At 31.9% G+C, this 13877-nt stretch overlaps 1 protein-coding gene across 1 annotated transcript in view; it reads left to right on the plus strand.

The window, feature by feature from the left end:
• Positions 1-13877, plus strand: part of LOC124368266 (titin-like) — a 246264-nt gene that overhangs the window by 35682 nt on the left and 196705 nt on the right. The window contains exons 8-12 of the mRNA XM_046825567.1: positions 2190-2304; positions 4213-4454; positions 6015-6137; positions 8750-8941; positions 10411-10604. Of these exons, the coding sequence (XP_046681523.1) occupies positions 2190-2304; positions 4213-4454; positions 6015-6137; positions 8750-8941; positions 10411-10604 (866 nt within the window). The remainder of the gene's footprint in view (positions 1-2189; positions 2305-4212; positions 4455-6014; positions 6138-8749; positions 8942-10410; positions 10605-13877) is intronic.

Raw genomic sequence — 13877 nt, forward strand, 5'->3', positions numbered from 1 at the left:
TTCCCCTACAAAATTTGAAATTCAAATGATGCTATCAAAATTTATACAATAAATCTATCCAATTTTTATGTTTAAAATAAAGAGGATAGGAAAGAGGAGACTAAATTGATGAGATAAGCAGTTTTATTTTTACAGTGATCTCTGCTAGATGAGAATGGTGTGGGAGTTTGTGAGCAGAATGATGTGAAATACGACACATTCAGCTGTCACAGCTCCACCCAGCTATTGTCCGACTCTTCTCCCATACTGTCTATTGAACTGAAAATTTCACCACATATTCTGGAATTCTTTCAGTCCCATAGCTTTTTAAAATGTTTCAATTCCAAAAAATGCTGTACATTTTCACCAACATAGTGCTTTAAAAATTACAGTCATCTATTAAGATACTACCAAAAAATATCATGCCAATTTTGAAGTTCTTGCATGATTTTGGTAAATATTTAATGTTTACTGTATACTAATATTTATTGAAATATATTTTCATTTCTTCACAATAAAACAGACCTACAGTCAGTATTAAACATCTTACTACATTATCAGTATAGAGTTCAAGAAAAGTGCTGTATTCTACTTATGTTGAAGGAAATTATAATTTTTAGGTACATCAAATAGGTTAGTTTTATCATAACATTTAATAAATTGAAGATGGTTTGATTCTTTTTTGGGTAGTAAATAGTTTATTTTGACATAGTTGTCATTTTGTATATGTATATATATTTAATTTTTTTTATTGTAAGATCAGAATTTTTAAAGCAACTTAAAATCAACCTTTTTAATTATGTATTTAAAAAAATTGTTACATCTTATTCTTCCCACACAATGAACTTGATGGATGTTAACAGTGCTTGTGTTGATTCACTGACTTGTTCAGCACACCTCAATGAATTAAGAACAATTAATTAACAGTTTAGTCAGCCGTATTATTACTTACTCTAGTGATAAAGTATATTTGCATCAATTGCATTTTTAAACACTACGACATGTAAATTATGAATATTTTTATCAGTAAATTATACACAGTAAAGTTGCTTTGAAATATTTTTTAAAATTCTCAGTATCACGAGAACAAAACCTGATCAATGGCCTTTAAGACACTGTTAGTGGTGAAATGTGTTCAGCACAATGGAAATAAAATAATGTGAATAAAATGTAAATGTGTGTGTGTGTGTGTGTGTGCGTGCGTGTGTGTGTGCGTGCGTGTGTGTTCACAATTCAGTTCACAGTTCACAGTTCACAAAAATCTTTATTTACCAGAAAGTTTACAAAAAAAAATACAATTCCATGTGCTACACAAAGCACGTGTGGAAAAGGAAAACAAGTTCTTTTTTAATATATTGGCATTATATATATACATTTTACATACAGTTGGCAAAGTACATTTAAAGCCTATTCAGTCTCTTTTGGCAGAAGGTGAACTTAAATTTAAATAATTTGCATGTTTCAACGTTTTTAGATATTATAAGTATATAAACTATTACACAAATCAAACAAAACCAAATAATAGTAAAAACTTAACAAACATAAGGACTAATTAGGCAGATTATATACATATATTCACATATATATATATATATATATATATATATATATACCCATAAATATTATATACATATACACACATATCAGTTGTACATGATTAAATACAAAAATTAATCAACTGTTACAAATATATTAAGTTATTATGTGTGTGTGTGTGTGCGTGCGTGCGTGTGTGCGTGTGTGTGTGTGTGTGCGTGCGTGCGTGCGTGCGTGCGTGCGTGCGTGCGTGCGTGCGTGCGTGCGTGCGTGCGTGCGTGCGTGCGTGCGTGCGTGCGTGCGTGCGTGCGTGCGTGCGTGCGTGCGTGCGTGCGTGCGTGCGTGTGTGTGTGTGTGTGTGTGTGTGTGTGTGTGTGTGTGTGTGTGTGTGTGTGTGTGTGTGTGTGTGTGTGTGTGTGTGTGTGTGTGTGTGTGTGTGTGTGTGTGTGTGTGTGTGTGTGTGTGTGTGTGTGTGTGTGTGTGTGTGTGTGTGTGAAGAATAAAATAATGTGTCATAGCACAGCATTTACATTTTTTAAGTTCAGCATGGAGAATACAAAATGGCAATAAAAATGTCACCTATTTCATAAACAAAATTTGTTATCTGACAATGATTGATTCAAAACTCATCAGTATAATACAGTCAGCAATTAATGTTTTGTTGTTTTGGCCAGTACTTCCAGGTAACGAGTGATGTCTATGAGAACTTGGTGATGTGTTCGGATATGGAAGCGCTGGACACGGCTCACTGTACACTGCTGCAGCTTCAGGAGAGTCAGACCAACATTGGTAGGTTTCGTTGGTTCAACAGTTCTCATTGTTATGTTACTCATACTTTGAAGTGGACTCCTAGTAATGTCTGTTAATTAATCCATTGAAATGTGATTTCTTTATCCTATTTTGCCTAAAAGTTGGTAAAACAGTTAAGGTAGGAGGAAGGAGCTGTTTGGTTACAAATGTATTCACCATATACTACTATTTCCTTGTGCTCATAGTTTTTTAATAATACATGTAAGATTTATTGATATATTCTGAAGTTGTACTGATATCAATAATACAAATTAATACTCCCTATATGTGGAACTGGATTAATACAGTAGACTTATGATAATAAACTTTTATAATTTTCTTAAAAGTACTCGTATTGATTTCACTCTGCATATTTTGAGAATAAGGACGCATTAGGATAACACATTAGTCTCAAAACTTATAAAACAACTACCTCTGAAATTTTTTGATAAGGTATTGTTCAACACTAAGATATCAGTACCTAATGCTTTTACAATTTTTGGGAAGAAATATTATAGCTCAAAGTTATTACCTTTGAATAATATACCAGAGAATATACCTTCCACCCATATGGGCATTTTGTGGTCGAAATTTTGTTTTGATAAGCTAATTCTGTTCTGTACAGCGTTGATAGCGCTACTATAGTATATATTTTTTAGATGTAATATTTTAAAATCTTACAGTAATTACATAAATTTTATGGATTAAGTTTAAAATATTGTGTATTTTGTATTATTGTCATAGTTTATTCTAGTACAGTATGTTTTATATATGTTTGTAATTTATTTATAATCACTGTTATTTTGTTTGTCACTAGATAGTGTGAAACCAGAATGTTTTAGTGGCAACAGATTTTAGCATTAGATTCAATATCTTCTCATAGAAAGTTACATAGTCAAAGGTTATACCATACCTTGTCTAATGGTCATTACTAATTACAATAACATGATACTCTCTGAAGAATAAATTATATGCATTACAATAGTGATCTTGTAAAGTGGCCTTTACTGTCTTCTTACAATAATTTGTGAGAAGTGGAGATGTGTTTAATTTAAGCTTAATCTTATTTCCAGCTAAATAAACCAATACAACAGAGCATACTATCAATAAAAAAACCCCAACAAAATGGATCAAAATTGCATGTTAAGTTAAAAGTTTCCATCGTTATTTGAAACCAACCAATCCAACATAGTAAATTTATTACATGTGTTAGTAAGTAACTGAAAAATGTCGTATGATTAATTATACAGAATCCTCTGTTTACTAATTTGTTTATTCTCTGTTTTTGTCGTTTTGATCATGATTATCCATGAGACTAATGTGAAAATACTAGAATGTTACTTGTCACTTTACTGCCCTTTGACATTTCGACATCAAATAGCCTTGGATTGAAAGGAATGTATGGATCAAGTTTCAAGTCTTCTATCTAACAGACGGACGGACAGCTAGACAACAACCTGATTTTAAGAAGGACTCAGGTTCTTTATAAAAAGAAAAATATTTTAAAGAAAAAGAGCAGGATATGATAGATATATAGGGTGCTAATACTGCAATATTGATTGCCTTTTCAATTAACATAACTCTCAAACCTGGGATATCTTGACTATTGTTGCCTTTGGGTCAGATTTTGAAGTAGTATTTAATCAAATTGTATTTGGTCTTGGTTGAAAATTTTCACGAGGGTGCATATTAAGAAGATAATATTACTCGCAATGTTAGTTCATGTAATAGCTTCTTTAAAATAAGCTCTCAGATATATTTTTAAGACACATCATGTACAGTAAAGCAGAACTTATTTAACAACATAAAATTTATGATTATGAGACCTTCACTATCATTTATTTTTAGACTTATTTATTTTGAAACAAAACAAAAAGTCTTAGAACTTACATTACTCAATGTTGGCAGACCTAGTAGAGAAGGAGTTGGTGCGTGAGGGAGAGAAGTTATCAGACTTGCTGTCAATGCCAGTGAAGGATGCACTGGGTCGAGAGCTGGATGTAGACTATGCCAATGACATTGTGAACGTGCGTGAGGTGCTGGACATGACAACTGCGCGACGTCAGCTATTCCGCGATAGTGTTGAATTACAGAGACTCACTCTACAGCAGGCTACACATGTACATGACTACGAGAAAGACGCAGCTCAGGTCAGTTTAGGTTGTATTTATTACTTTCTACTACTTTACTGTATTTAGTATTTAATAACTAAATAAAGTAAACATTGATGATAGAAAAACTATTATTGTATATACTTTTACTCATTAGTATTTAAGTAATGAATTCTTATTTTTTATGCATTTTTTGCAACATACACCAACACCGCAAACAAGTGACAATTGTGAAAAAACTGTAAATTTCATTGTTATGTTAACAATTTTAAGGTTTCATTCTTTTTAAACAATAAAGTAAGGAAAGTACACAATATAACCATAATACATTTTGTCATGAAAGTCATACTTAATTTTAAGTCACCATACCTATGTAACAGGTTAGTGCATCATATGAAGTGTGAAGTTAAGAAAAGTTATATTCATAAAAAGTCTTGATATTTTGAAAATATACAAATGGATTGTATATGTATTACGGATAGAAATGAGATAGGAGAGCGCACTGTGATAGTTGCTATCAGTGACATTCATCTTTTCAGGTGCATTTGTTGTTGAAATGAACTCACATAAGAAAAATATGAAATTAACAAAAAAAAGGTCAACTCTCACACAAACAAGATATAACAGTGACTTAATTAATATTACTGTTTCATATATGTGTTAAACATTGGTACCATGAGTTTGGCAGATTTTTCTGTGAAGATGAATACTGTGGGGAATCCTCCTGTAATGAATACTACTATAGAAAACATTGAAAATGCATGATGTGGTATTAGAAGTTTGGAGAGTCACGGGTAAAACAAATGATGCAGGCAATCGGCTCTTCATATTATATAGATAACAAGTATTTTATAGCTCAAACTGTAGATGGACAGAATGTTGAAAAATGGATTTTAGCGATCTTCAAGATCACTGTGTAACTATAAATGAAATGTAGGTCTTGTGATATGACTCTAAGACTATACTGTAGACAAAGAAATGGAAACTTATGAGTCCTCAACCTCTGAAGTTCAAAACAGTGGCATGGTTGTGACATCAGGATACTGAGGTGTCGAGGGTATGCTGCTTACTGATAACTGCCAAAGTGGGACACTGCTACAGGCTATTATACTAATTTAATACAATACTCCAGTTTCATCATGCTTTAAAAATTTTTGTGAAGGAAACTTAAGGAATGATCTGTGCACAAATCTCTAGTGGCAATGGGTTCTGTTCACCAAGTTCACTTTAAGTTATTGGAACATCTCTTACTAATCAGATCCTGGCCTTAGTGTCAACACGTATTCCCGATAGAAACAATTTTCTAAAGGTAAAGAAGTAAAATTCACTGTGAGTGAGTGGTTTACAGGAGTAGGATGACAATTATCTTCAAAGAAGGTTTACAAATTATGAAACACCAGTGCACAAGTGCATCAGCCTTAGTAAGGGATTACATTGAAAAGAGAGTTATGATTTTTAGATATTAAAGTAGGTTAGAGTTAAAGATAGGGATTATTTCTTATACAACTATGATTAAATAACTTGGTTTTAGTATAATTGAAAATAAATATAAATTCTGTGATGTCATAGTCTTAAAGCAATGTATTCATGGATTTCCAGGCTGTGGACTGGCTCAATGAGCTGTTCCAAGTGATGTTGAAAACACATTCTCACGTTGGCTGCAACGTCTGTGAAATTCAGCTACAAAAGGATGAGCTGCAGGCCTTTCAGGAAACAGCCAAGGTTTAACAATTACCCTTGCACAACTAGGACTGATTTTGTTAGTTTATAGTACTAAACCATAAGTTAATTATAACCAAATAATTAATTTAAACCATAAAAATCTCCTGAAAATAAAATATTAAAACTTTTATTCTGGCACTTATTTTATTTTGGAAAAAACTGCTCAATCTTTGTGTATAAAAATTTCATGTCACAATTTTCATTTACTCTAATCTCAAACACCCCTGAACTGATTTCAATGAAGTTTCATAGATATTTATTGTATTTTTTTTATTTTGTAAGAGGGAGAAATCTCTTCCAGACACATAGGGGGTGCCGCAGGTTATCTCTTGTAAAGATACCAAGTACGAGGAAGTACTCTCTTCTCAGCTGGGTCCAGCATTCACACTCAAGAACTGTTTGTTCTGCTGTATTTTCTTCCCCACAGTATTTGCAGTTTACAGTTTGAATTTTCTGCATCCAGAAAAGGTAGCTCTGGAAGTCCTCGTGCCCTGCAAGAAACTGAGTCAAGTAGAAGTCTGGTTCACCATGACTTCTCTTTATCCATCTGGCCACATCCATAACTTACTAGAGTCTTGTCCAGGACACCTTGTGGGTGTTTGTCCGTCGCTCTTGCTATCTTCCATGCAGTGTGTCCCTTGTCTGAACTTCCTCCATGCCCACAAATGCCAATTCGCTCTCTCTTGGGCCAGAGGGGGAACGCCCGCAATGACAAAGGTTGCCTCTGTTGAGTTGGTGTGGTAATCACTGCACACACAAAGCACACCACCTTTATCCTAGATATGTATTGTTTGGCCCAAATTAAAATATAGTTTAGTTTTTATCTCAACTAATAAATATCAATTGTTTTACTGTGAATTAGATTTTTTACTATGAAGAATTGAATTAACTTCTATGGCCTGTTAAATGTAACCAACTGTTCTTTGTAAACATAGGTTTATGACAGTACAACCATGTTTTTAGTTGGTTTAAACACAATTATCAATCTGTTTACATTTGTAGTCTTGAAAGCTTGATAGGAACATCACTTCTTATATCCTCTTATATACATTTTCTGCAGCAGCTGTTTAGCATAGAGTAAGGAAATATGCAGGTAATAAAATTAAAAATTTTAGTAAAAAATATACTTATAACTGTACATTTTTTCTGTAAGTATCCAGTGCTTGGTTAGTATTGTAACATTGATATAAATGACAAAGTTACTATATACTTTTACTACAACTTTTACTATGTACTTAAAGTCTGTTATAAAACACATCTTAGTTCTCTTCTGATAGAACTAGACTTCTCTGCCATGTGTATGTATATACAGGGTGTTCACAAAAGAGTGTCTCAAACTTCTGTGGGTGATAGTATTCATCATTTCAAACAAAAATGTCATATAAACATTGGTCAAGAAATGTCTTGTTTAGTCATTAGCTGCCATTAAGCCATTCTGTATTTTTTATATAATGGCGTTTGCAAGGGAGTGCCAAACATGTCACAGTTAAGAGGTATTGTTTCTTGCTCCCGGCTTGTGCAAGCGTATCTATAAAGTGTGGTAGCTCGCTTATGCGTTGACGGATTGTGTTGATAAAAGTACGGTTGGAATTTTAATAAAAATTAAAAGACAGTTGGTATTTTGTAAAATTGTTATAACCTATGTAAAACAGCTGATGCATATCTAAATACAAAATGTTTGCTGCTCGCAGCTTGTGCAAGCCTACATTTAAAGTGATCGTGTTCGCTTATTCATTGACGGATTTTGTTAAAACAAGTGCTATTGGAATTGCAATAAAAATGTTAACTAATTGGTATTTAGTAAATTGTTATAACTATAATGGTCATTTTGTTATTTGACTTAAAAAATGTTCAAAGTGTTATTTTGTTAATATTAAAGAAAATAACACCATTTTTTTAAAAATTTTATCCCATCTATTCAAACCTATGTGGCAAATTTGGTTTCTTTAGCTTAACTTGTTTTAGAGATAATACTTTTTTTATAAAAAATACAAAATGATGGCTAGTGGCTGAATGAGACATTTCTCAACTTATGTTTATATGACTTTTTTTAAATGATGAGTAATATTACTCACAGAAGTTTGTGGCACCTTTTTGTGAATACCCTGTCTATTTTTATGGTGGGAAAACCCAGACAAAAATCAACTATGGAACAAAAAATTTGAAGACCAAAATAAATTATAATGGCCATAAATATATACTTTTTGACAGATTTTCTTGATCAACAAATGCAATAAGGCAAACTGAACTATGGTGATGGAAATATAATTCATTCAAACCAGAGTGCTCATAGATGTGCAAAGTCTAAAAAATTGTGGGCAACACCGTGGGTAACTGCTTATATCAGTCTTATACCTGACTGATAAAATTTAATTCATATATGGAACAATTGAAGAATTTTGATATTACTTATTATTTATTGTATTTAATACAATTCATAATAATGTTATGTATCCATTATTATGAATTGTATTATTATAATTGTCCATATAAGTCTGAGATCATTGTAAAATGTGATATTATAGATGCTGACATTACTATACCTGACATTAAAAACACTAAACACTAAAGTTGCCTCAGCTTTGACTTAGTGGTTCTTGTGTGTGTGGCAGGGTACATATGAGTACGGTTGTCAGCTGGTGAATGTTGCCCTGAGCCTGCGCCAGTCTTGCAAGCTGCCTCTGGACGGCAACACAGCCTTGTCACACGAGTTGTGGCGTGCGTGGAAGCGTCTCTACACCGTTGGTCAGGAACAAATGACTCGCTTGAGGGTCTCTGCAGTCTTTCATCGTAGTGTCCAACAGGTCTGGCAAAGCAACAGTTGTTTAGACACACCAACACTTTTTATGTTGCAGTAGTTTGTTTTATTGAACTTTTTGAACTTAGTAAATTAACTAATTTTGCCATAACAAGGGTTGCTATTACGTAAACATAATCTATCACTTCTGCCCATTTGAATTAGTTTTCCTTTGTCAAGTGGTTAGATGCTGTACATTTTACTGATGTATAAAGTTGGAATGCTCATCTTTCCCCCAAAAAAAATTAATAAAATGATTTACCAAATTAGTGTTGATTAAAATTTGGTGCAATTATATTTTATAATACCATATATTAAATAAAATAAGCTGCAATTAATGTTTATGTCATGTTAGATTAACAATTATTTTTCATATTTATTACTGAGTTTTATTCCAAATGTCATATTAAGTATTGTATTAAAAATATTATTTGAGCTAAGTTTTGATCTCTTCTAACATATTGGATAATGTCATAACTTAACATCTTAACTAAGCAATCCAACCACCTTAGTGGCCTCAGTGCTACGTTTGTTTTACAGTTTTATGGTGTATAGCGGATTATTGTTTATGCCATTGCAAACCACATTCATTGCTTTGTAGTGGTGATTTCTGTATACTATGAGAACTATTATACGATTTTATGTATGAGTGGCTACTCATACATAACATTTCATAACATGTCAAGGTTGACATTTTTGTAACCTTGTCAAAATTAAAAGTACGTCTAGTTGTCTGTGGATGTCCGTGTCTACTTTGATTTATTAGTGTTGTTTCTAAACTCAAAAATTGTATAAACTACCAAGCAGTGATGATTGTAAATAGTGTAAAATATACAATAAAGGCTTTAAATCAAATAAATTATAAAAACCTAGTCTAGAGGAACATAACTCAAAGACAACATAGTAAGTGCATTATTATCTGTACTAAAATATATTATTGATTAAAATAATTTTATGTAATAAATGTTTTTACAGTGTTATATATCCAATGAATCATTAATCTTTACTAGTAATAGTCATATCTTTTATATATCTTGGTGTGTTAACTATCATAGTGTGTTGTTTTTAAGTGAGTTTAAAACTACATAGGAGGTGACCTGCAACAGTATGAGCTTGTCACTACAATATGTCTTTAAAGGTTAATTTAAACAGCATATAAGGAGTTATTTTTATAGTATTAGTAATATATAAAAAGAAGTATTTTCAGTTAAGATTAGTTTGTCTTCATTAAAATGGATGTTATTATTTATTTAAATAAATATGCACTTTTAGATTGAATTAGGTCAAATTCTAACTTCTCCATATCTTTAGTATGGCAAACAACTTCAAAATTAAAATACACCCCAATGTAATGCAAACAAATGTAATGACATTTGAATTTTATTAAATGTTTTATTTAACTAAAAAGTATGTACTTAAACTTATTATCCTACTGTACTGGAGTTAAATGTTTAAAACTGAGCTGGATGTTTACAGCACTGTAAGCAGTTGGGGGAACTGAGAACTGGTGTGGCTGCAGTTACTGCAGAAGAAGAATCAGGGCAAAGCCGCAGCAGGCTACGCAAGTTCCTAGCTGCGCGGGAACGTCTACTGTTGGAGGTTGGCCGCATGGTACGGCTCGGTCGGCTACTCAAGACTAGGCTGCGTGAACCTCTCTCTCCTGAACTAGAGTAAGCACACTAGAGTAGCTCTACTTCAGAAAGAGATCCTGAACTTTTCTCAATAAAATTTTTTGAATATTATTTTGAACATTACATTGAAAAATAACTTCCAGTAAATACCATAAAAATTATTTGTAGCTGAGTATAGGTTTTGAAATTTAAAATTTATAATAAAAAAACAATTTTTCTCATGGAATTTGAATATTTAAGAGGTAACTTTCGGCTACAGAAACTAAAATATAATAGGAAACAATTGGTCAATTTCACTTGTTAGAGTTAAAAAAAAAATTAAGTTTTAAATAAATGTTTGTTGCTAGAAAATTCTCTAGAGTGCAGTCATTGACAATAGTTCATTATTTACTTTCTCATTTATATTTCAATTAAAAAAACAACATTTTTGTCTTTAGCCAAAATCTTAAGATAAGGTCTCTTAATTCTTTTTAGATACAAGTATTTTGATGTTGTATGGATGAATTTGTTCATAACTTTTTCTATTACTTAGTTTTTCACTTTAGTACGAGACATATCAATGCAGCAATGATGTAGCCAGTGAGGGGGTTCGTGGGTTCCGGACCCCCTCCCAAATTTTCTTTTTTAGTAAACGATTATTATTATTTAAACAGTTCCATATTACTGACATGCACTGCTGAAAAATCATTCTCATCAGAAAAACAGGTCAAGAAATTTGTAAGGAGCAAAATGGGACCTTACTCTATGTCCACTACAGGAAAATATAAGTTGTCTGGACATTCCCCAAAATGTTTTCCTAGCTACGTTCTTGCAATGCAAGTCTGGATTGTGGCACAGTATTGCCAGCTCTAACAAAATAATAACAAGTGATGGGATAATCGATATAATTCAACAATCAAATAATGATTGTTACTGCTCTTTACCATTCATCTATATTCCTGAATCCTTTACATTCACGATTTAAATTAACATATTGTGTTTACACTATAACACAGAATGTGAACAAAAACTTATAATAAAGTAAACACATGCATAATAATCAAAAGTTGATTAAAACAACCATTGTCGCATCGCCTCAAACTGAGAATCCGCTGATATGACAATTTAGCAATGCTCCAAGGTGAGGGGGTAAGTGGGGTGAGGTAACTCCCCATACAGCCAGGCTTGCATTGATGAGTCTCGTATTATAAGAAATCTAATACTTTCAATAGTTCTAGTGCTATTTTCAACGACAAACTATAGCAAATCAAAGTCAAGTCAAAATAATTTTACTGCTCTAACATCAAGAATCATTGATAAAGTCTACAGCTTTCATTGCCAGCCAAGTCCTAGGTCAGCTATAATGTGACTTAACATATGAATAAATGTCATAAATGAAAAATACAGTACACGAAATTATAAACAATATTCAATATCAAAATAAAATATGCTCCAGTTGGAGAAATTTCTCCAGTGAGTAGAATGGGTCGTCCATCAGACATGAATAATATTTATTAAGAAACTTTTACTTGTCATATCCCTGCACTAAAGGTAATAGATGATTGTATGCCCTCAATGCAGTAACAGAATGGCTGTTAAGGGTCTTGCTGAGGAATAACTGCAGAGTCTCTATATCTAGTGTTGTATTAGTGGTTTTCACTAATAGGAAAACTAAACAGTAAACTAAATGTGAATTTTGAAAAATGTACTTTCTGTGAATTTTAGGTCAAAGAGATATAGATTTATTATAGTTTAAACGTTTAAATCAATAAAAGAGGTTTACAGTGTTACATGGATTGAGAGTCGGATACATTTATACATTTTTTATTGGAGAATGAGGATATCATTCTCCAATATCCTATTTGCATTGCCCTACAGAACAAGTTCATAGATTGAAAAAAGGTTTTTATGTCATTTTTGTTGACACATAAGGTAAGGCACCACAGAAGATAAATTACTCTTGATAATTTTGTGGAGACGAAATTGATATGGGTATCCTAATTTAAATTCTTGTCAACAAATATTTCAAGAATGTTCCACTGTTGGAAATTCTTGCTTGATTCTTGGATTGCGTTGCTTTGAAGGTTAGAAATACCGGATTGTCTTAGAGTAAATAAAATATGTTGAGTTTTAAATTCATTTAAATAGAAACCATTGCTCTTAAACCCATTTGAGGTTTCTAATAAAGCATTCTGTGTAATAAGATTCAGTTACTCCAGGTTATTACTTATATTTAAGAAAGTAAAATCAGGATGTATGGGCAGAAAACAAAGTTCAGAAATTAAAATACCAAGGATACGTGTTAAGTGAACATTTAAAAATATTCTAAAATAGTTTTTAATAAGAAACCAAAATGTTAAGTTTTCTAAATTCCCTCCACGATTATTTTATTAATTTTTTTATTGTTAAAGCTATGCTATTTTTTAATACTGTTTGTATCCAATTAACACATTGAAAGTGTATTGTTTAATTTTTCTTAACTAACTAAATTGTTTTGTCTATTATAAACATTTAAATCCATTAATTTTGAAAATATTCAGTAAAATTTTATGAATAATTTGGTAGTCCTCAACAAGTAAATGAGGTCCCATTTTGATATATTTTGTACCACTTTCTCATAAAACAGAGTTTTTATTTTACTGTCATACATATAATATGTGCGATATGTGTTCTAGGAGAAAATATCACATCAATGAAAATATTCTGTTTTATCTGAGATTATCCTACTTTCCCACATTTTTCCTTTGCTTTCAATCAACATCCGCTTTGAGTTACTGTCAAATGTAATAGTATCCATATGTAATTGTGCCTATTTTCGGTCTCTGTGGGGGAATATTAGGTGTTAAACTGCAGACAGCACTTAAATGAACAGAAATATCTTCAAAGGCTTGTTCTCTCTCTCATCATTCTCCATCATTCCAGGTGTAATTTTATGTGCTGGCCTACTTCAGTTAGCTGCAGCATCATATAATGTAATTTAAAAATTATTTTTACTATCATTTATTTCATTTCATGTGCAAGAAAGCAGAGGTTTATGTACTGGTGAACAGCTAATTTTTGACGGTTTTATGGTATCCTATAGGTCCAGACACTAAAAATTAGAATTAACTGCTTTGATTTCTTTGTTATAGGGTTTAATATGTTGGAAATCTTATTCAAAATTCAGAGCATTAAAATAAATTGTTTCTTATGATTTTATTTGTGTTAACCATTTAAGTGGCATTGCACTATATCAATTATTGTGTGAAAAGTGATGTGCCCTCTTACAGCAAAATTCATTTTACCTTTATATTTTACCATGTCTTCTAGTTTTAAATATGTTGTACAAAAATA

This window comes from Homalodisca vitripennis, chromosome 1, assembly GCF_021130785.1.
Source record: "Homalodisca vitripennis isolate AUS2020 chromosome 1, UT_GWSS_2.1, whole genome shotgun sequence".
NCBI classification, from domain to species: domain Eukaryota; kingdom Metazoa; phylum Arthropoda; class Insecta; order Hemiptera; family Cicadellidae; genus Homalodisca; species Homalodisca vitripennis.